General features: G+C 38.0%; 1 protein-coding gene across 1 annotated transcript in view; it reads right to left on the bottom strand.

Moving 5' to 3' along the window:
* Positions 1–21888, bottom strand: part of ngfrb (nerve growth factor receptor b) — a 30667-nt gene extending 8779 nt beyond the window's left edge. The window contains exons 1-3 of the mRNA XM_057358867.1: positions 21622–21888; positions 12130–12271; positions 6559–6918 (exon numbers count right to left, since the gene is read on the bottom strand). Coding sequence (XP_057214850.1) covers positions 6559–6918; positions 12130–12271; positions 21622–21657 — 538 coding nt within the window. The 5' untranslated portion in view covers positions 21658–21888. The remainder of the gene's footprint in view (positions 1–6558; positions 6919–12129; positions 12272–21621) is intronic.
* Between the last annotated feature and the right edge of the window lie 2892 nt (positions 21889–24780).

Below are 24780 nucleotides of genomic sequence, written 5' to 3'. Positions count from 1 at the left end.
GTGTGTGTGAACGGATGGTGTAAGTTATACTATAGACAGATGGACGGACACATTGAAGATCATCAGATATTCTGACCAGGGGGGATGGGAGGTCATTGGGGATTTAGTTTGTGGAAATGCAGCACTCTAGAGAATGTGTGCTATGGATTTATTGATCAAAGTAGTGCTGCGTGACAGATTTTGGAGAGAATTTTGGGAATGTGAGCAGGGTAGGATTAACACATGGAATAATTAAACCTAGCTTTTTACAACTTTGCTTGCTTGCAAAAATCACAGCATGTGGGTGGTTGCCAGGGTGTCGCCATACTGTTAGTGGGGTTTTCTGAGTGGTGTTTGGTGCTTTATGGGATTTTCCTATGAATGCTTAGGCCTCACTCCTTAAACCTGAGCAGAACAAATGTCTGAATGTCTCCTATGAATGCTTGAACTTTAGTCGGGCAATTCTTCCTCTTCATGAAGATGTGACACAGTTGTCTTTTCTCTCTCATGCTTTTCTTATCCTCTTTTTACATTTGATCTGTTTCTGCGTTACACTTTTACATATTGTTCTGATACACCAACCCACAAGACAGAAAACAAACTGGATCTTGAGTAAGATTTCAGAAAACGCATTAGAGACGATGCCTAATGGAACATAATTGAGACCTCCATTGCGTCCATTGAGCAACCTCTGCTGAAGGCTTGGGCTGGTTCAAACTGGTCAGTGCAAGACTGATGCTGGTCCTGCTGATGGACCAGTACAGTTAAGAATTTGGTCACCCTAAATAATTATTTGGCCGAAGGTAGTTGACCCAAAAAGTTTTGCTGGTTAAGAGGTCACACCAGAGGACCAGATTCAGAATTGTAGATTGACTTCATTCTTTAGACATCGAAGTTATGGATTAGAATCTTTACCTCTTAACCAAAACAAAGAGCTAGGTGTTATTACTTTCAAGATATCTGAGTTTTTTAATGAGATTTTTTAGCGCACAGATGATAAAATAGCCGAAAAACAAAAAGCAACATCTGGGTTTTGGGACAAAATCTCAAAGTAAAAACAAAAAGTTGTGTCGCTTTTGCAACATTTATGACATTTAGTGTGAAAGTCTGCCTCTTATTCATATACCAGTGTTATTTAGATCATTCCTAAATCTGGTATTAAAACACAGACACAGACAGCAGTGGTCGGTGTCAATGGAAGCTATTCACGCTGTGTGATTCCCCTTAGCGTTTTGCATTACATAATGCTGCCAGCACTCTGCATTCTTCATAGTTTTAACTTAATAGTGTTTTCCATTCTACAGCCCATCTTTATACAGCCCACTGTGAGCATCAGGAACATACACGCCTGAACACCCTCAGATTTGATGTTTTAACTTCACGTGTGCATTACTGTAATTATGCATCCGTGTCATGGTAAAATAGGAAACCCCCCCACGCATCATAATTCTTCTTTACAATCCTGTGTGTTTCAATCATGAGAAGATAACTAAATGTCTCGCAACACAAGCTGAAAGGAGGATTTGAGCAAGTGTTTCCCGTCAACGGGATCTTACCGTGTCATTATCTTTATTGGGGAGTAACTACACGGCTACCGCAGATGCTGTACATGCCTCGTCACGCTGAAGAGCGGAACATGTCATTTGTTATTCAAGTGCGTACGTGTGCGCGTGTGTTTTCTCTGCGGCAAACCGTGATAGCACTCAGTAAGGTCAGGTAACCTGAGAGCGCAGCGGAGAAACTCCATCGCTATTATCGACCGCAATGGCTTCCGTACATATGCCTTCTCTCTAGATCTGAGCCTCCTCAAATCTGTCTTCATTTTGCCATTGCTGTCTCTGTTCTGTTCTGTTCTTTTCTGTTTTGTCCGCTCCGCTGGATCGGCTCCGATCTTTGTTCAAGTCTACCTTCCTTACCAAGCCTTGTTCCAATAACCAACAAGCAAATCTTGTGATCTGATGTCAACAGAGTCCAATTTTGCTCGTCTGATCTCTTAGTTAACTAGGGGAGTCTGGGGGAAGTTGACAATGTCAATTTAGTGGCAGGGAAATCTGATCCTCAATCAGTGCTTCCCATTCAATCATGCGCTAATGCAGAAGTGCTGTTCAATGCCACCCGCGATCTTCAGGGTTAACTTCACGTCAGTCAAAGACTATTAGGAAATCGGGATGATTATCGGGAAATTACCTTGGAATGTTGCAACTAGAATCAAGTATTCTGCATGCCAGAATGCTGTTTAATAATGATGTGTAATGAAATGTATATTATGTGTAATATATAATGTGTATAGCAATGGGTATGAAAAAAAACTACTGTTGTCATGGTAGACCGATATATCGGTCATCAGCCAATAAATGTCTACATGCATTAGTGCCCTGTTTCTTACAAAAATCACTCAGATGTAAAGCCAGCAGGGGCGGACTGGCCATCTGGCATACTGGGCGTTTTCCCGGTGGGCCGCTAACGTATTGGGCCGTAACGGACGCATTTGCCGCTAACGTATGGGGCCGTAACGGAGGCGTTGGCCGCTTAGACGGACGTATTATAAATGCGAATGCACGCAACGCGAATGCAAAAGACACGTACGCATAAAGCCGAAATACAATCGGCAGAAGTAAAAAGCTAACACGATGCTATATAAACAGACTACACTTAAGGTTGCTCGATATCAACGTCACCACCACCAAGCCTCCGACAACGCTTTCAAGCTTTATAAAAAATGTGTTCCCTGGTAAGTAATTACTCCGTGAATGAATCCGCATCTACGTTTTAAGAGATTTGTGCCCATGTTGCATTATTTGTGAGCTTTATATGCGCGATGACGTCTAATGTCCCCGCCAAAGGAAGTAGTCGCTTTAAGCAGCTTTTGCCGTTTTAAGACACAATAAGGGTTTAAAAAATCACAAGCGGGTTATAATTGGTGTGTTTTATGTCATAGAATAAAATTAGTTAAAAATAAAATTATAGAATTTTTAGAGGTTTTGTTTACCACAGACCTTATTTCGGGCGATTTACCAAAAACCCATTAAAAAAAAACATAGACTTTGGGGCAATGGAACCGGTTCTTAACTCGGTTTTGCATACAAAAATATGTCATCTCCTCGGCTCCCTATTGGTAAGGAATAATAATACGTACTATTTCAGGATAACTCAACCTTTCATTTTAACAACACAATAAGTGTTGCAATGATTCACATGAGTAAAGATCATTGCACATCAAATCCCAGACATCTGCACTTCTGCCCCTTCATTAACATCTCAAGGAAATGAACTTCAATACTAGAATGTCCATGATGTCATGCAGATATGTTCTTGCCCCACAGAATTGTGGGTGAACCTTGACATGGGGGTTGCGGAGTGTAAGATTATTAGATAAAAGAATAGATACAAATTGTTCTCGACTGAAAGGATTCTCTTGAAAACTTTGGCACAGGCAACCGAGTGAAAAAATTAATTCTTTGTAAGAAGCTGAAATTCCACACTGGGCATTTCAATTATGTAATTTCAGCCACGATCACAGCTATATCCCAGAGGTTGAATGGGACAAAATCACTGGCCCAAAGTCTTTGCAAATGTATAAGCCAGAGAAGCAGCATCATATGGGGTGACAGACACGAGTCGGATCATAACCCCGGACCCTCACATTGCGCCAAAGCGCCCCCCTTCCACTAATGTCATAGGCCACATGCCAGAGAAGTGCAGACAGCTGGAGGACGAGTGGCTGTTATGAATGGACACATCTTCATTGTCTTATTTGTGTCCAGTATGGACAGACGTCTCAGTTTCAAGGCACACATTGTACAGGAAGAAAGGTCAAAGTTAAAGAGTCAACATGGGTGATGATAAATCTTTGGCTATGGATGGGAGGGAGGTTGACCAATAAAGCTCTTCTATGTGCGTATACACATTCACCCACACACACACACATCTTAAAAACAGGTTTCCAGCGGAATTTGTTCACAATTTTTTGTTTTAACTCTAATTCAGATTTACTGTATACAAAGTTAGGTAATACTATCCCTGTTTCACTACTTATTACTTTTAAGTCCTTAACTTAATACTGCTTTTATAAAACTAAAAGAGAGGTCACATACAGTACTTTACACATACAGAACATTTTTGACCGCTGGTTTTTATGAAATTAAGAATTGAAATCAAGCTTTACTTTCTAAAAATATCTTCATGAGAACAATATGGTTTGAGAACAGTAGTGTTGTTATTTGTAGTTTGATAAAGATTTCAAGTGTTTATTAGTTGTATTTTATGCAATTTTATTGAAGTCTTTCAAGAACAAACCCAGAAGCACATTTTACTCCATAATCAACATAAACGTTCTATTTTGCTTATTTGCAAGTGAATTAAATATGCAGGTAAATTAAATGTGTTATACTTTTTTTAACTCATACTAAATTTAATCAAAACTATTTGTATTACAGTAATAATGTAAGAAAAATGACAAAAAGGTACAAATGAAATTTGATGAAATAATACAAAACAATGAATAGTCCTTTGGGGGGCCGGGCATGTTTTCGTGAGCTTCACCCGGAATGTTCTTCATGTTCTCTGACACTGCACACGAACACTATTTCATGCTTTTATTAATGAAATCACGCGCCACTTTCATGCTGGATGTTCCACTGATACGGCCTCACATGCAGCTTATCTCCCATTACAGCAGACAAATCCAAAAGTGTCTCTAATCTCAACATCTCACATCATTTTTCACAGCGTCTCTCAAATTGCAATGTTCCTAATAAACTGTGCTGTGCAGAAGACTGTTCTGACATGTTAGAGATGCTGCTACAGGATTCGCTCCGTCTCAATTTTCTGCTCTTTATGCAATCCCAGATTGCATAAAGTCTTGGATAATCATTAGAGAGTTAACAGCACACAATATTTAGAACTCTGTATTGATATTTCCGACTGACACACTAAAGAAAAAGAAAGAAATAACCTTGAAAACTGCTTCTGGTGAAATCAAGTCTTTTATCTGAAATGGATGCCACATTTGTTTGCAGTGGACAGCAAGCACGCTTTGCTGGCTTTCTTTTTAAGTTTATTTTTCTGTGTATGAAACTAATTCACCTGTGACCCCTGACCTCTCACCTCTAACCAGAGGTCAGACGAGGTCAGAGCGAACCTCATGTCGATCGCTATGCAGATAAATTTCACAGGCCTACACATATACGCACACACGTGCACAAAAAATATAACTAATCTTAAAGAAACATAAGAGCATAAACAATGCTGAATCATGAATAAGTTCCTTATAGACCTTATAGATGCGGCATTGAATCATTTGTGGAGGGCAACACGGTCTACTGGTCACTTGTCTTCTCGTCTTACGAATTCAATGGACAGACTTTGCGATCGTATAGAACAGAATCAAATAAAAATCCACATAAGCTTGTTTTCCCGGTCTCTTGCTCTTCCTTGCATATGAATGGAATGCACAAGTTTAGTGCTACGCACAGGTCATGCAGACACAAAATGATCTTAGATACGTTCTTTTTACAATAAACTGGGCTATGTTTAAAGCCTCATTCTCTCAACCCTGAAAACGTCTTAACAGCCAGACACAGAACAAAAGCCTGATTCTTCCTTCAAGATTCAGTTTGAACTTTATTCACTGCTAAGCTCAGGTCAGACAGATCCAACACTTCCAGCTATGCCAAGAGACAGTCAGTTGAGCACTGGTAGGCCTACATACTTTACACAACTATTTGCAGTCTACGTATCTACATTACAAGGTCGGTCTCCTCCTGAGCAGTAGCTACAATCAAAAATACCCAACCGATAAGACCAGAATGCCCAGGTGTGTTGGAGATTCTGTTACCCAGCATGGCATTAAGGTTGTTCCACCTTAACTACTTTAACCAGCAATGCCTGTTTCAATGGAACCTTGTAAGTTTTACTGGTCTACTGGTACTGGTATATTACTGGTAATCAGTTTAGACAAGTTCATTTAGCATTACGTAAATGTAGCAAGAAAGATCTCAAACCAGACTGATAGTAGCGTCTGTTACTTGTTGGAGCATGCCTTAGAAGTGTGCCTGCAAGAAAAGCCGCACACAGTTGGCTACAATCTTGTTGCGACTTTAAAACCTGAAAAGAGGAGGAGCCACAGTCATGCAAAAGAAATTCTTATGCATTTGCAGACATGCCCCATGTAAACAGGAAGACATTTGCACGTGGTGTCTGTGTAGTTAAACCACTTGATCACAAGAATGAAACAAATCAGGTAACAGCGCAAATGTGTCAGAAATGCATTTGGCACGTAATAATGAATAAATATCTCCATATCTCAGACCGGTTCCGTGTGCATAGATGTCGTGTTCGTGCTGAAAATAATTGAATGTACTTCGTTTAAATAAAACAGTGGTTGTGTCCCCAACAAGACAATCTACGAAAATCGAAATATAGTTACAAGAGGGACTATTTCGTTACTATAAGCAAGCACCTAGCAACACCCTAGCAACCATCCAGCACACCCAAGCAGCCACATAGCATGAAAAAAAAACATTCTGCCAGACAAGTAACAGGGTGTTCAACAATGCAGTTTGTCATTTTTGTTCCTACCTTGGCAGATGGCGTCACTGACAGAAGTGCAGCTCTTCAACTCGATATCCGGCTGCTCGCACACGATGCAGGGCAGACACGGGTCGAAAGAGGTTTCCTGGTCTGAGAACGTGTCATCAATGCACTCCTCGCAGATCGTGTCGCGGTCGTAGTTACAGCGCATCAGCACCCCCTGACCCACAGGACACACCGTGCATGCCTCGCAGCGGCCTGTGACGCTGCTGAAAAAGAAGCTGTAGTCACAGACGCAGATGGCGTCGTTGGAGTCGGTGCAGGGCGTCAGCATGCGCATGAGTTTGGAACAGGGTGTACACGTCTGACATTTCTCCGTGTGGCTGAAGTTCTCAGAGAACGTCTCGCCTGAAGACAGACGGAAAGAAAGGTCGACAGTTTCAACATTCTTACACTTTGGGAGTTCTCTCCTTAAAAACCAATGGTATCTCATTTGATCATAATCAAAGCAGTGGCATCCTCAAAATTTTCAAAGAGTATAATTTTATAACATTTCATTACGTTTACAGGTATGTTTTAGTTGCAAATTACAAGATAGCAAAACTAAAATAATGGCAGGGAACAATGTGGTGTAATGCAATGTTTACTGTCATTATTATCTATTCTGGCATGAACCTTTTACCTTTACAGTAACATTTACAGTAACCCTGAAACAAAAGCCAACTGAACTGTGCTGACCATCTGAATGGGCATTAGAGCACTAAATGTATGTCGAGAGTCTATGGATTGCGGAGTAAGAACGAATTACAATATTAATATTGCAAAGAGCAGAGAGAAAATATCAAAATGCTGCATGCTTATGGTATTGTATTCCAATCCTCTATCCTATTCGGATATATTAGAGGATAGGATAGAGGTCTGGCTATCAATAAATTATTCAAGATGCTATTTTGTTCATATGTGTGCGTGCGTGTGTGCGTGCGTGCGTGCGTGCGTGTGTGCGTGTGTGTGTGCGTGTGTGTGTGTGTGCGTGCGTGTAAGAGACACACCACAATCTTTGTGACCAGCACCCGCTTTCCCCACCCACTCCCTTCGTATCCCAAACCATATCAAGTCTCACAGTACAATATATGCCACTGGGGCATGGGGTATTCAAGAAGTGACCAGACACAGACCCAGAAAGAAAAAGAGAGAGATAACAAGCTCATGTTATAGTTATCCCTGGATCTATCCATCAAAGTTGATGAAATGTTATTGTGTCTTTGTGCTGGACAAACAGAGTTGCACATTACGGCTTCTCTTACTCCCCTGTGTGGTGGTGCTGCTGCTGCTAATGGCTCTCGTGATAAGGGGGTAATGCTCTGGCTTCTGGGGGGCCTGTTACAGGGGCTTTATTTAGGATGGGGTGATGGGTAATCTGTGCATTTCCTGCAGATGAAACTCGTCTGCTCTCCTCATCTTTGTTCTTTGATACCCATTAGCATAATGCCAGTCATCAATAATGCATGTCTATGCATTAAAAGAGACGGCCAGCTTGCGTGGGGGTGTTCTGATCCGTACAGTATGTGAGTGTACGTGTGAATCGGCATCAGTACAGTAAACTGCTGACATAACGTTCTGTCAATGGCTTCTGTTTATCAAAGTATAAAAAAGAAAAGCTGCGATGACAGCACGAGCCTTTAAAAATTCAATATTTTTAGTATTAACTACAAGAGGACGGGGGTCTCAGGTGGTCACAGAGACAGTACAGAGGGATGAGACAGACCACTAGAAGCAATCAATAATGCTCAATAGGACAAATGTAGGATTCAATGTCTTTCAGTTAACAGAAACAAAAACATTTACTCTACAATGTGTATTAACTACACCTGTATAGGAAATACAACGATTTTATAAAAGCATTATGCAAAATTTATGATTTTATTAAACTGCATTTACAGAATTGTATTCCTATTACTTACTTAAAAATAGCTACTACAGACCATTTACAAGATAAACTGACATGTCGTAAAATGACTTTCTGAATCCATACAAATTGGTTACTCAGTATGGTATTTACGATGGTTCACCAACATTTAGACAGATTTGGATGCAGGCCATTTTAAAATAACCAATATATTATTCTATGACTTGAAAGTGGGATTGGCAGAAGATCAATTTGTAAGACACTTTTAAAAATAGAAATACAGAAGAGTTGAAATACAGCTAGGTCCATATAACATTCAGTGAACAGAAACAATAGCTTCATTCATCGCCGGATCTAAGAACCCTGACGTGAAACTCCGATCTGTTAATCTGATGTGGTACAAACAAAGTCACAGTTTAACATTTAAAATCTATTCAGATTGGATTTCATTATTACCATAAAGATTCTAGATCTAAAAAATGCTGAACCTGGAAATGTCCATTTTGGACTCAACCAAGGGTTGAAACAGTATCTAGCAGTCTACAGTCTGGATATTTAAGTATATAAATCCAGTGTGTGAAATTTTGCTGCATCTAGTGGTGAGGTTGTGAATTGCAACCAACGGCTCACCCCTCCCTTTCGAAGCACTACAGTGGCTGACACAAAACTAAGATGACGTCACGTTTTCACTTCTTTGCTGAAACATATTTACGAAACACACTCTGTAGAGCAGTTTGTCCGTTTAGGGCTACTGTAGAAACAACTCGGCGAATTCCTTGTAAGGGGAACTCAAATCCTAAACTATATTTTAATTTAAGATTGAACTTCCATAAAAAGTTAATAAAAACACTACATTAGACACTCAATAAAGAACTGAATTAGAGCAAATCATCTGTATACTGAAGCTAATATGAGCCATGAATTCTTTGACAGTAGCCTACAGTGATGGGAACCTGTAGTGACATTTGTAAGTAAACAGAAGGTAGATCTCCCTGAGGGCTACAGATACAGTACAGTGGTTATGTTCAGCTGGGTGGGGCTCATCCGCTTTACACAGCTACCAACAACACTTAGGACTGTTGATATTGCACAATAATAATGCATTTTTAGGAAGACGGTTTAAAGGGAAAATATTCAAATACATTCTTGCAGAGATAACTATGAGCAAGTTTTTTAAAGGTTTTCCCCTAAAAGCAACCTTGTTTTGTTATTTGAGCATCCTGATTAATAGCATGAGTTTATTTCGTTGACTGACCAATCACAGACAATGGGAAAACCTGTTTGGGAACAATCACTCTTTTCACAGTTCTATACAGGGACTGTAGTCGTGCAGAAATGACACAGTTCATTTAAAGGGGTCATATGGTGCGAACACGTGTATTTCTGTGTCTTTGGTGTTGCCCATGCATGTATAAGACATTGTAAAATTGCTAAATCTAAGTGTCGGAACAAAAGATGCATTCTATCTAAAAGCGAATGCTCACCCAGACCTGCCTGAAACGCCTCATGTAACCACACCCCCACAAATCTACGTCAGTTGGTGGTATGATTTGACTAAGATCGCCCAAATGTATACGCTTGTCAGCACTGTCAGTACAATTGCTTTGGAACCTGATGTTCCAAATATGGTAAGTGGCGTTACATTTCCGTCACACGCTTTCAGTATTCCACCAATCACTACGCACTGATTAACTGGCCAATCATAGCAGACCTCGCTTTTTAGAGCGATGAGCTTTGTTAAAAATTTCAGAGAGGCGGGGCAAAGAGGAGATACAAACATGCACGGTATGTGGGAACCAGTGTTGGGTAAGTTACTCTGAAAAAGTAATTAATTACTAGTTACTAATTACATATTCAATAGTGTAATTAGATTACTGTACAAATTACTCTCTCCAAAAAGTATTTAGTTACTTATTACTAATTACGTTTTATATCCTATATCAACCTTGATTAGTTAAGTGATTCAAGGATAGGCATGAAAGGGCTCTTTTAATTCATTCAAATAAATAATATTAAACTACATCAAGTACTCTTATTAACTGACCAAAGTATTACAAATGTGAGAATTATACATCAAAGCACAGATTTTAAAGTTAGACTTTGTATTTTGATGTCAATTCCACTATTGCACACACATATATTACACAAAGTATTTAGTTTAATTACATCAAAAGTAACTAATTAAATTACAGTAAAAATAAGAGTAATCCCTTACTTTACTTTTTCAAGGGAAAGTAATTAAATTACTGTAACTAATTACTTAGTAACTAGTTACACCCAACACTGGTGGGAACCTTAAATCATGTATACACATTGCATTACATCTAAAACAAACGATAATATTCGTTTAGCCGTGTCATATGACCCCTTTAAAGATTTAGTTTATTCTATCAGTCTAAAGGATGTATGTGTTAAGAAATCATATGTGCTGTGTAACTTACATTAATCACTTCTCAAACAGCTGTTTTCATTCCAGAAGCACCAGATATGCTAGTTTTGTGTGTCAACACATAATTGCAGAAGTGCTGTCGGGCAGCATGGGGTGACTTATGACAGCAGTGAAAGGAACAGTTTGGAGTTTCAGCATGTAATGGTTTGAATGTTGATGGATGGGGTCAGAATCTCAATTCTCAGCACAGGCCCTTAGGGAAGAAGCATGACGGAGAGATTGGAAACTAACTACACAAAGAAGAATGTTGTGGGTTACGGCAGTTTAACACTGGACACAGGCAGGGTGTCAGACGGGAGCATGAAGACCGGACACAACACGTGTCTATTGTGCCTTTACACTGACAGTCACAGAACTCATTGAAATACAACTACGGGTAAGCAGTTTGCCTATTTTCTCCTGAATTGAAATTCAAGTGTGATTGTTGGCCCAAAAGGGAGAAAAAATAAAAAGAATCATCAATAAATTAAAGATGAATTTGGCTGGAATGTTTTGTTCTTTTAATTTGTTGAAAAAGCAGTTTCAAATACTGTACTTATTTTAAAGTACAGTATACATCGTGATATATTGAAATCGTTACTGTACGTTATAATGAATGCTTTCGGAAACGCTATCCGTGAAGAGAAAAGTTGATTTTGTGACAGCCCATATATTTATATTTTTATGTACTGTATATATTAAACACCTGTAGGTATAATACATACTTTCCATAAACATATTTTGGCATAATTTTAAAGAAATGTAAAAAAAGAGTATGACTATTTTTGGTCACATTTCGAGTTACTCGTTGTCTATTTCCATTCATCTCTCTGGTGTACCTCATCTCGTTCAGTTGGGTCACGTAAGCAGATGTGTGGGAGACAATTTTAAAATCGGTGGGATTCTGGCAGGCTTCGAATGAGGACCTGGCTCAGGACCAGCTCATATGCACAAAAAACTGGAGACTCTTCCGGTACTCCGACGGGTGATCCAGCAAAGTCACAAAATGGCATGTACCATTGGATTTTCCATAATTAATTTCACTCAGAGCTGTAAGCAGCCTGAAACACTCGGACCGGTCTCCGAGCACTCCAGACTGTTATTTTCTCTCATTTCCTAAAAGCATTTCCACTTTAACTGATAATTACCGTTCACAGCTGAAAAGCCTCCTGACGTGAGAGTTCAGGAAATGGCATTTTAAATAAGGCAGCAGCAGCATCATCTTTTGTAGTGCTGCTGCGGCCAACATATCGGTCTAAGAGGACTGTGTGTGTGTGGTACTCACTGTCAAGACACGGTTCACACACTGTCTGATGCTTTCCACAGGGCTGGACCATGCCCTCCCCTGGCTGGCACTGTTGGCAGCACTCTCCTTTGGTTGTGAACGCCCCCGAAGGACATGTCTCCCGTGTGGACAGGACATCCCCCTATACAGATGAACATGAAAAGAAAAACGATGCAGATCAGATTTGAAAAGAGAAAGAGCAGGGGAAACACTGAAGAATCCAAATATCCTCCCACACAAAACCTCAGCCAAAACACCAAATACAAAGCATGTCTGAATGAGGTTCACATGTTTTTATGTGTATTAAAACATAACACAATACCACATTTCCACTGGGTCACACTACCCTGATGTTCATAAACACAATTTAGAAGGAGATGAATATGTGCTAGCAATATACGGCTACATTACAGATCTCCTTACACAGACCCAGAACACTTTTTATTGCGAATGCATTCTTGCATACTATTTTATTGTGTTTGTCAGGGCAATGAAAAGAGTGCATGATTATAACCCTGTAAAGATTTTTTTAGAATTTTACCAATTCACTTTACTGAATTTTCACAGATTTGTGAAATGTGGTAGAGAAAAATGTCAATAGAAATACAGAAATAGACTGCAAGTATACATGTTGGGTATAAAATAATGTACATTTTTATTTTACGTTTTTTTCTGGAGCCACGGTTGCCAGAATATTACTGTTTTTTATGTTCTTTTAATAGAGTAAACTAAAATGTCAGAGTACAGTATCACACATATTATAGACGGTTTCAAAGTAACAACATAAACAAACGTTACATGCACGCATTTGTGGCCTAAACTTAGAGTTTATTCTTAAACCTGTAGTTTATTTCTGAAAACAAGCAAAAGAAACAACAAGTACATGACATTAGCAAGTAAGTTACAAGTATGTCTAGTCATTATTATTTTAGATTACCAGTAGAGATGGGCAGTATTTTAATTACATGTATTTGAAATACGTATTTAATTACTTTTGAGTATTTTGTAATTTGTATTTTCCTTAACAAAAAAAGTCAAATGTAATTTGTAATTAAATACTTTGTGAGACTGTATTTTTTATTTTAAAATACTTAATTACTTTTTCAAATATGTCAAATATATTTTATTCTTGCGTACAATAACTTTAATCACCAGGCAGGGGTGACACCACTGTTCTGAAAGTGGCGGGGCAAATTTTTAAACCTAAATATGTAATCAAATTTGAGTTATCGATAATAATTTGAACTACACAGCTTGTGGCACAACAAATGAAAAAAAATTATTAAAATTATTTTTATTAAACAGTAAAGAACCCTCAGGATTTTGGATTGGGAAACACTGTTCTAGACTATGGTGATCTTTCATTCCATTAAAGGATACTTTCCCCAATAATGAAAATTATGTCATATTATATCATTTACTCACCCTTAGATTGTTCCAAACCTGTATACATTTCTTTGTTCTGCTGAACACACAGGAAGATATTTGGAAGAATGTCAGATCTCATCAGATTTATTATAGTTTTGATTTTATTTTTATTTATTTTTATTGATTTAAGTTTTAAATCAGTTTAAATAAGTTTTAGAAATTTTGGTTTATGTTTTTGCCATTTTAGAATTTATTGGTTTATTTTTAATGCTGCTATATAAGATTAATTATTTTTTTAGTTTAGTTTTATTTTTTTTTATTATTATAATTTTACTGCTTTAAAATTACTTCCGTTTATTTTTGAGGAAACATTTAAATTTTCCTTGATTTTCCAATAATTTTTAGGTCAATATTTGATTTGATTTCAATGAACAGGAACGTTTAATTTTAGTAAACTAAAATAACCTTGGATCTCTTTGCCCTTTCCTGCCATAGTAGGGAAAATAAGAAGATCCTGAAGATTTCAGCTCTAACCCCAATCAAACACACCTGAATTATCTTATCAAGGTGTTCAGGTTTGCTTGATAATTACAGACAGGTGTGCTGAAGCAGGGTTGGAGCTGCAGTCTGCCGGACGGTCGATCTCCAGGAGCAGGGTTGGTGACCACTGCTTTAAATGATTGATTGTAAAAATTATTGTATTTTTGTATTTTCAAATTACAAGTTACTTGTATTTTAATTAAATACATTTTTTTCACAGCAGTATTTTGTATTTTATTTAAATACATTTTATGAGTAAGTATTTGTAATTTGTAACTAAATACTTCTTGATGTATTTGTGCCCATCTCTGATTAGCTAAACTTAAATACGAAAAGTTATACATTCAACAAATTGTTTGTTTAATAAAATTAACATCCAATGAAATGCAACAAATTGTTTATTTAATACAGTTGACATACAATAAATATTAAAATTATTATCTAAATTAATTTTAATATAAATTGATAATAATATTATTAGAAACATATTAAAAACCTTTTGGAAAATAAAAAGAAATAGAAAGTAACAGCGCAACCAACAGCCTTTTATCCCATTTACTTATCTAATATACGTTCCTTGACTCTGTATATGATTCATCAGTTATTCCAAAGAAGTTTCATCTAAAAGCAAATTTTTCAAGTGATTTTCTTTTGGCTGAAATCCCCTACACGGCACAGGCTACTGGATAAAACTAAACAACAGCTAAATTTAGACATTTAGGTCGTGTATCATTCTGTTCCAATAGGTCATGTTCCATTCTGTTATTGTAACTGTTTATAATTTAGCTAAAAAATACCTTTTATTCATTTTAAAGGGGTCATATGACACGGCTAAAACGAATATTATCATTTGTTTTAGATGTAATGCAATGTGTATACACGATTTAAGGTTAAAAAACGCTGTATTTTCCACTTACCATGCATGTTTGTATCTCCTCTTTGCCCCGCCTCTCTGAAACGAGCAGATTTTTAACAAAGCTCATGGCTCTGAAAAGCGAGGTGTGCTATGATTGGCCAGTTAACCAGTGCGTAGTGATTGGTGGAATACTGCAAGCGTGTGACGGAAATGTAACACCTCTTACCATATTTGGAACATCGGGTTTCAAAGCAATTGTACTGACAGGTACGCCCACCTCACTTGCGTATACATTTGGGCGGTCCTAGTCAAATCATACCACCAACTGGCGTAGATTTGTGGGGGTGTGGCTACACGAGGCGTTTCAGGCAGGTCTGGGTGAGCATTCGCTTTTAGATAGAATGCATCTTTTGTTCCGACACTTTAATTTTTGCAGTTTTACGTGTCTAATACATGCATGGGCAACTTATAACACACCAAAGACACAGAAAACACGTATTCGCGCCATATGACCCCTTTAATATTTTGATTTACTCACAAATAATTTCTGAAGTGAAAATGTTTTCTGAATGCTGTTTCATGTTATCTTTAGAATTACTGTTTGCAATAAATTCAGCATTTATCTGCTCATTGTAAGCCTACAGCTATGAAACCGATCAAAACGATGATTTACATCACACAATGAAATTACAAATTATACTTAGGGAAACTTGTGAAAAAGTAGATGTGGCAACAGAAGAGACTGTAACTGCTGACCGGTAGAGTTTTCCTCGGCTGTGAGTCTAACATCTCTTGGGAATGCAATCCCAGAAACTTCCCATACAAACTCAGAGCCAAAAATACAATCTGAACAGCAACGCAGCTCGACTTGTTGCATTATTTAGTGCTGATAATGTCTAATGCCTGTCAACAGATTTGCTTTGGAAAGATAGAGAGCTTCAAAAAGAAATAAACAGGTATCAGCCTGTATCAGCAGCACATAACTGAACATTCACATTCACATTTTTTTACCCTAGATATGATTTGGCATAAATGAATCTAATGGTTTGCATTATGATTGCGGTTGCCTGTACGCACCGACAGACTGGAGCGATCAATTTATGACATAAAGACGAATGACGTACAGTAAACTTGAAATGTCCCACCAAATCCATCAGTTTTTTAACCACACAATTTTAACCAAAATGTTCCTTTTGTGCACCTTTACAGAATAATTCCCAGACAACTCCAACAACATGGCATTCGCCTTAAGTTTTATTTACGTTTACATGGTAACTTAGCGAAGAATTTTGCCTCGTGCTGAAGCAGCTGTCGATTGGCTGACGCCTGAGGGAGGAGGGTGAACGGAAAGAAGCGATTGGCTGAGCGTTTGGCAGTCGTATGTCACAGGTGTATGGAATGACGTTTAAAGATTGGGAGAAGAAAGACAGAGTGTGAGATAAAGAGTAAAAGAGAAAGATTAGATGATCCCCTTCAGGGCTTTGTGAATCAGCTGAATAAGTGACAGTGATGGGTGAGGAGAAAAGGAGGTTGGGAAAGCACAAATTAACATTCCCTTCGTTTCTACCTGTCCCACACATTACCCCCTGGCATGAGGTAACCTCCTTTCTACACACAAACACACACGAGCATTCCAGCTGCAGGTAAAGTTTAACAGCCCTCAGATGTTCACCAGTCCGTGACTCTTTGGAGAATCTGTACGCTAGGTCAGTGTTGTTCTCTATCAAGATTATCATGACATTCTTTGATTAACAAGGTAAAAATGTGTAAAGAAAATGTGTAAGGGCTCATAAACAAGTATGCATGTCACGAAACCTGTTTGGAGTCACTATTAATCTTGACAGGAGAACATACTGTGGTAACGTGTGTAGCTTTGTTCAAGAAATGTGAACAATGTCTGTGTTACATTTCAGAACAAGTTATTTTTTATTACAGATCTGCTTGAGAATGCTAGTAATGGAACTCCAAATAAATTAGAATGAATTAGAAATTTATTGGGGAAAAAACAATAAAACTAAAAAACTGAAAAAAATATTCATTTTTTCCCTAAAAAAGTGAATAATTGGATTACTTATTTATTTCTTACGAAAAGTAAAAGTGTTATGTTAGTTTTGAGCTACTTTCTTTCCACCTAACTGTTGCTCCCATAGAGCGATGTATGCCATAGCCCACAAAAGATTTCTTAAAGGAACAGTTCAACCAAAAAAAAACATTCTTTCATCATTTACTCACCCTCGAGTTGTTCCAAATCTGTATACACTTATTTGTTCTGACGAACAAAAAAAAATTGGAAGAATTGACTACCATAGTAGAAAAAAATGCTTTATAGATTTCTTTGCTCTGTCGAACACAAAATAAAATATTTTGAAGAATGTAAAGCAACCTTTTGACTACCATTGTAATTTTTTCTACTATGGTAAACAATGGTGGCCAAGAACTCTTCCAAATATCTTTCTCTGTGTTCAACAGAACAAAGTAATTTATACAGATTTGGAACAACTTGAGGGTGAATAAATGATGACAGAATTTTCATTTTTGGGTGAACAGTTTCTTTAAGATTATTTTAGTTGAATGTGTTTTGTCAATTTAGCTCTGGCCAGCCATCTCTGTGTAAGTAACAACAATAATATTAATTCAGCAGTTAAAAAAGTAAAAAAAACCTTACAAATCAATTAAACTAAAAAATAACGTTTAACTTTTTTAAAATAGTAATTCAAATATTAACAGCAAAATCTGTCACGGGCTGGCGTGGCGGAAGAACCCAAATGCAGGCACCAGCGGTTTTGAAGGGGTTAACACTTTATTAAATAAGGAACCACAAAACAAAAGACTCACAATGGGGGTAACGAGGACAGAACTAATAGAAAAACAGAAACAAAAATACTTCCCACAAGGGGGCAAAACAACAGGACAAAATAACATAACAAAACAAAACACGACCAAACGTCAAAGTAAAGCGGGGAAGTCCAAAACATTAAATAATAATCCCAAAGACAAGGCAGGAACAAGACGAGAACTCACAGAGTTGTACTTACGGGGGACATTCACCAAACACACACATACAACGCAAGAGCACAGGACAATGAAACAAGAGGGCATTAAATAGGGCAAGACAAACGAGGGATAATGACACAGGGCAGGTGAGAAACATTAGACACGGCAGGGAAGCAATACATGAAACGAGAGGGGCGGGGCCAATGACGAGACACGAGAAAGCACATGAGAAGTAAGAACGTAAACAACTCATGGCTTTCTCACATAGAACCTAAGGGCTCCGTCCCGATCCTGCCACATGACTAGAAATACAGAACCAAGAATGCTGGACTGTGACAAAATCGCTGTTGTTACTTCAAAAAAGTAATAGAATTACATAATACGTTAATACATAATACGTTAGGCTACTACTTGCAATGCATTACCCCAGACTACAGACTTGTACATTTTCTAAAGTGTGATATGAGTTTGCCCAAGCAAAAGCCATTACCACAACGCTATACTAACGCAGTTGCTAAAGGTGTGGGTATTCTTGACTATCCGCCTCCGTGTTCATCTCGCGCACAATCGCGTCCGCACAGCTACCTGCGATGCATGCGCAGTACAAATGAGTATGTATACTCCACCAGACCATCAGAGGGCAGCACTGAGCTGCGTTATTCACAGGCCCACTGAAAATTAATGATAGAAGAAGTGTTGCTCCGCCATTGTAGACGACAGAGATAACAATTAGCCGCCCTGAACACATCTTTATACTCTCTTAAGCTTGAATTCTATAAATGCAAATATTTTCGAGTCTCCTCACACAAACGCTCGTCAAATTCGTTCTCCATTGTACTCAAACTCTTTGTAGTAGTGTTTTGGCTCCTTTGCTTCGGCGTGTTGCTTTTGTGTCGGTCTTCTTCGACAACTGCACACCGCAAACTTTCCGTCTGTGTATTGCCACGTAGTGGGCTCTTAACATTTTCTTGCGCGTGTACTGTTGTACGCGTTTCGTCCGCGCGGTCTCAAAATTTGGGCTGCGCTCGGACGGGGCCTGCGGACGCCTACCGACCCTTCTGATGACGAAAATTGCGTCATGCGGATGGCGTGCAAACGCAGATGGACGGACTATACCTGTGGCTTAATGTGTTTTTTAGTATGTTATTATGCGGTGGCTATTCTGGGTGGTTGTTAGGCGCTTGCTCCCTGGCTCAGGTTAAAAGAACCTACACCCAAGTCTCTATCATATTCTGTTTTTTGGCACCCTCAATTCAAGCTTTAGGAATTTTTTTATCTATTCAATCATGTGCCAAACAAAAATTGATTTCCCAATTTCTCAGTAAATGAATAACATGCCTCTCTTCAACAAGATTTCTGTATCATTCGTGTCAATAGCACAGGCATCATAGGACGAGTTTGTTCAAATCCCTAACCTTAAATATGAGTGATAATACAACACGCTTGCCTTAGCAAACACCACTAATTACTGTGGCGTGTTTCCAAACAAGGCTTGTGTACAGGTTTAGATAATAAGACGAGACAATTATGCCTGACTTCTTTCTTTTGATAGCCCTTAAGTAAGAAAAATCACAGATGAGATGTCTTTCGTGTCTTAAGTGTTTCTCCTACACAGCATTGAGATTAAATGAAGGGCAACTGGAAATTTGCTTAAGTCTCTCAGTGGTTTCATGAAAAAATCTCTGACCAGTAACATTTTCCACTGGGAATTCATTGCACAAAGACGTTTTATCACTGAAATGATTTATAGGGAGTTGTAAAGTATAACATGACACATGCGTACTGAAAAACCAAAGTATGATCACAAAAAAATGTGATATAAGTGTCATATACACCAGTGGTTCTCAAACTTTTTCGTTGTAAGGCCCCCTTTGTGTTAAGTGTATCGCTTTGCGGCCCTCCCATATAAAGACGTATAATCTTAAACTAAGAATTTTAATTAAACCAGAAACATTCAGTTATACAATGCTAAAACCTCAATTATTTTGGTTGGTTGTGTTTTTTTCGGATGTTTGATTGCATAAAATCTATGATAAATTTCTATATTTCATAAAATGCCACAAAATCTGTGGCCCCCCTGGATCCATCTTGGGGCCCCCCAGGGGGCCACGGCCCCCAGTTTGAGAACCACTGATATACACAGATGTATTTTGACAGTAGATAGTACTGCAGAAAGTCTCTCCCTGACACACACGCACAGTTCATGATGTTTGGGAACTGCACTTAACTCATAACCCTTATAGCCTGTTGGCGCATGTCAACAATTTAAAGTCGTCCACGTTTCTGGCAAAGCCAACTCTCTCTCTCTAATGAGCTTACTGGAGTTAATGGAGCTCTTCTCTCTGTCTCTGTTTGCTTTAGTTGTTTGCAGTGTAAAACCATGTGATTTACAATTGCAAAGGCCAATTATTTCTATTGCTAATGCTTTGGTGTGAAAGTATTACACTTTTGCTCTTTATATTTCCCACACTGTTTGTATTGTGTGAGTGATACCGGAAATCACACGTTGAGAGATCGTTGAGAGTTCTGCTTTTTCTTTTCTGAGCCAACTGACTGATTTGCACCTGGTGGATAAATATTTTTCTATCTTGATATGTGACATCACAGAGACGTTGGTTTTGGCTGTTTTTACTAGGGCTAGTAAGTCCCACCTAGATTCCACCCCAAAATCACCTCAGACATTAAACATTAAACATGTTTTTTTACTAGATAAAACCCAAAACGTGGTTACTGTAGTTAAACCATGGTAACCATGAATTAACCATGCTTTTCTTTATGTATAATTTGCATATAATCTTTCTAAAAATATTTCAAAAAGATCAAATAGATAATCCAGAAAGCTGTCTGTGTACTGTCTGCATAGCTACTGCAATGATATAGCTGGACGTAAAATGACACTAATATGTGGGTGTAATTCAGAGGACACGCGTTGACATCCTGCTCGACTGCGACATTGTTGTTGCCCACACGCCCATCATGCTCTTTACATGGGTGTAACTCCAGCCTCAGTTTTAAACAAGACAAGACGCATAACCTTAACACAAACAACTAATACAAAACTGGTACAAACATCATCTCAATGTGTCGGCAGTTATGTTGGCATGCTTTATCAATTATCTGTCTTCATGGGGAACTGCATGTGCTACTATAACACACACACACACACACACACAATTAAAACATTAATAGCAGCCACACTTCAGTTGAGATAAAAACAATGCGCCTGTCTGTCAAAGTGGCGTGAATAGATAATGGGAGTTATTGATAATGAAAAGAAGTGTTAACACATCATTTTATACTGCATTATTGTTCACTTTGTGAAGCATTATGCCTTTTCATAAGCCATAAGAACGCATTTTAACACAATTCTTTGTAACTATTAATGGTTAAACCTTTTAAGAACACAACGACTTTGGCTGGATCGTTGTGTTGTGATGCATTAACCTCTTTAGATTATGGCAGTACATAGGAAAGTAGTACAATGTATGAGCGGTTTTAACAATCAAAAGCTCTTTAAGCATTATTATAATAAAAAATTGAATGATACATATACATTCTAACAGTTTATAATGTAGCTGTTATAAGTAACACATGCTTCAGCTAAAGAAAGAATTGAAGTGTTAAGTTCGAGTGAACGTCTGATAGTCTGGATCACTGACGTTTGACTGTGAAGATCAAGGTAAGGTAGCTACCTGAGATTGATCACAGACGGGTTAGAGATACTCTGTACTCACCACTCCGAGTAAAAAGAGTAGAATCACACTGAACATGCTGTCTTCTGTGAGGGTGAGTTATTCACTCTTTGGTTTGGGCATCTTAGTTCCTCGCAGACTCAATATAAAGCTTGAATACTGTCCGGCTGCCACGCGCGCGTCCGCTTGAGAACTTTCACAAATAACCCACGAGCATTATAGTGTAACTGCTGTCCTCCAGATGAAACCTGTGGAAGTGTGTCGCAGTCTGTGCATGTGCTCGTGTCAAGCTTTCAAAGGGGTAAAAAGATTCGCCTCCTCTCTCTCTCTCTCTCTCTCTCTCTCTCTCTCTCTCTCTCTCTCTCTCTCTCTCTCTATCTCTCTCTCTCTCGTATGTCAGTGAAGAGAGTTTCTCCTCCCGCATCTCATCTCACACAAACACAATAAATCATCACTGACTTTTAACAATAAATATATATATATATACATATACATATTCCTATACTTTTTCGTGAGGGGAGCACACTCCCGAAAAGTGAAGTTGGTATAAAAACAATTTAAAGAGCGTTTAAATGAAACTTGTTTTCTGTTCGAGACTTGTTTTATATGAATTATAGTAAACAATAACTGAAGTAAATTATACGGTGAGTTGAACGAAATGAACATAAATCATAACTGAACAAAGAGTTTATTTACATTAAACTGTTACAATGTGACATGAAAATTTCCCTCCGTTGAACTGTGATCCAACCTCCCGCTAGAGGGCGATCACACACTAGATTGCATCTGAGAAAATTCCGAGATATGTCTGTGAAAAGTCCTGACATGTGTACTAATTGTATTAGATAATCATGTATCAAACCAAGTGACATCTCTCCTCAAATGAGGCTAGAGCATTTCTTATATAGGAACTGCAAATCATATGTCAAAGTGACTTTTTGTAAAAAAAGAAAAAAATGATTCAAAGCATACTAGAGAATCAAGAGATGGTTAAAAAAAAGTTCAGATCTACAAACGCGTCTATATCTCTCCTCTGTGAACATATTGTGAACATATTGTCAAATCAGTGATATTTGAACAACCAGAAATGCAGAATCGTGGACCCACCCCCAGCATTTGCTGTCCCCTGAAGCATCAACAAGACCTACAGTGAACAACTACTTAAGAAATGTCAAAACGTGTTATTACATCATACCAAATACTAACAATTATACCAATTATAAATGACAAATTATACCATATACAACAAATACTAACAAAAATATTACCATTGGGTTTTGAAACATGCATGACTTTCTTTTTTCCATCAAACACAAAATGTAAATGAAAATGTCCAAGTTGCTTTTCCCATACAGTAAACATCAATAGTGACAACAGCAACATTTCCAATGTAGGATTTTGAATGAATGATGACTTAGATTACACTAAGCTCTCATATGGATTCAGAAGACTCGGAAAGTAAAGCACAAGTGGTTTGCGCTTTTTATCCTTTTTGAAGTGTGACGGTGTCTAATCCCATCCATCTGGATTGTTTAAAAGATATTTGGACGTTCTGACATACTTCCCAAGTGATGACACCTTACAGAGATATTAACACTGGATAAGAAACACCCGAAGACACACTCATGAACATGTGACTCCAGTGTTAAAGCAGCAAATGTGTTTCTCATCTGAAGATTTTGAGCAGGACTTTTTAAACAACACACGGAAGCTATTGTGAAAAAGATTCAAAAAAATTTATAGAAGAGGTTTCTCTTATTTTGGAAAAATATGTTCGTTTGGTTTTCAACAAAAGCACACTTTTCTAATTTTTTTTTAACTTACTACGTACAGTAGACTTCTATAACCATAATGATGTGTTAATGTTAAAATAATAACAAAACCAACACATGACAAAGACCAGAATACATTTGTTTTAGTTTCCCAGGTTCTGTTTGCACATCCTGAGTGTGTCTGACATCTGCTGACCTCTCGCTCTGCAGCAAGCCTTTCTCTCTTCTGCTCTAATGAACTGTGGCACGTCTTATTTATTTTTATCTAATGAAATGAAGCTGAAAATACGTGTTCGGATTTCATACTGAAACAGTGTTTTGTCTAATTAAGGTTCAGTTTATGTCCATGACAACATGAAGTACAAGCACATTCGACTCCATTACAAGATGAAGACCACAAACATCCGCTAATGCTCTGCTAATTTGCGTTGCTTTGCACTAGTTTGCCACTATTTTGTCAAGACATGTTATAACTATTTTGAGTATAACAGTACAACATTCACAGTTAACTATTAAATTCATTTTTGTAATAAGACCAAGATATTGTTTCTTCCCTCGAGCTATATAATTAAGTTATTTTAAAAGAGCACACTTGAATTGTGTGCACTGCATGTGCAAGCAAGTGTGTTTTCAGCAAAACATTTTGTAAAGCCAAAAAATGTCATTCTTAGTTTAGTTTCAATCCATTTAATGAATGAATTTAGAATAGATGTTGATGTTAAATCAGTGTACAAATGAACGACTCAAAAAGTGTAGTTCAAAGCTGCCTTACATTTTTAAGTTAATGCTTTACGAGTCATTTGTATGAATATGAATCATATGAATGATTTTTTTTCCTATTTTTGACTTTAGTATCATGTAAAAAATGTAATAATTGTTATTAATACCAATTAAAATAGCAAAGAATGAGTGCTTAGCTTTACTGTCATAAGTTTCTCAAGAGCTCTTGACTTTGGTCAAATCTAACTTTTTAAGGGACCGTGTGCCAAATCTCCACTCCAACACAGACACTAGACCCTCCAGGGTTTTTTACCTCTGATCTGAGATCAACTGTAAAATTTCAATCCCTCAGATGACCTTACATGACTGAACTTCATTCAGTGAGAAGAACAATGAAGCCGGGAAGGAATGTGGCCTTTCTCGTATGATGAGGAGTGGAGATGATGATGATGTTGAGAAGAGGAGTTTGCCTCTGGCATGAAACCAGATGTGCTGCTCTGGTAGATTTTTATCTTTATACCCCATCCTGAGGGGGCTGGGGTGCATACGATGTGTAACCCTTTCTCTTTCTTAAAAGTCCAACATGAGTCAGGGGTGCTGTCTTTGGGGTTGAAAGTTGGACTTCTTCCAAGAGCTGGACTTCCTGCTTGCACAACCAAACCTCTACAGATGATCCAGAATGCAGCGTGGTCTTCAATGAACCGAAGAG

This window comes from Triplophysa rosa, linkage group LG18 (genome assembly GCF_024868665.1).
Source record: "Triplophysa rosa linkage group LG18, Trosa_1v2, whole genome shotgun sequence".
NCBI lineage: Eukaryota > Metazoa > Chordata > Actinopteri > Cypriniformes > Nemacheilidae > Triplophysa > Triplophysa rosa.
Note: the sequence above shows the minus strand (reverse complement) of the source record. Positions and strands in the feature narration are given on the sequence as shown.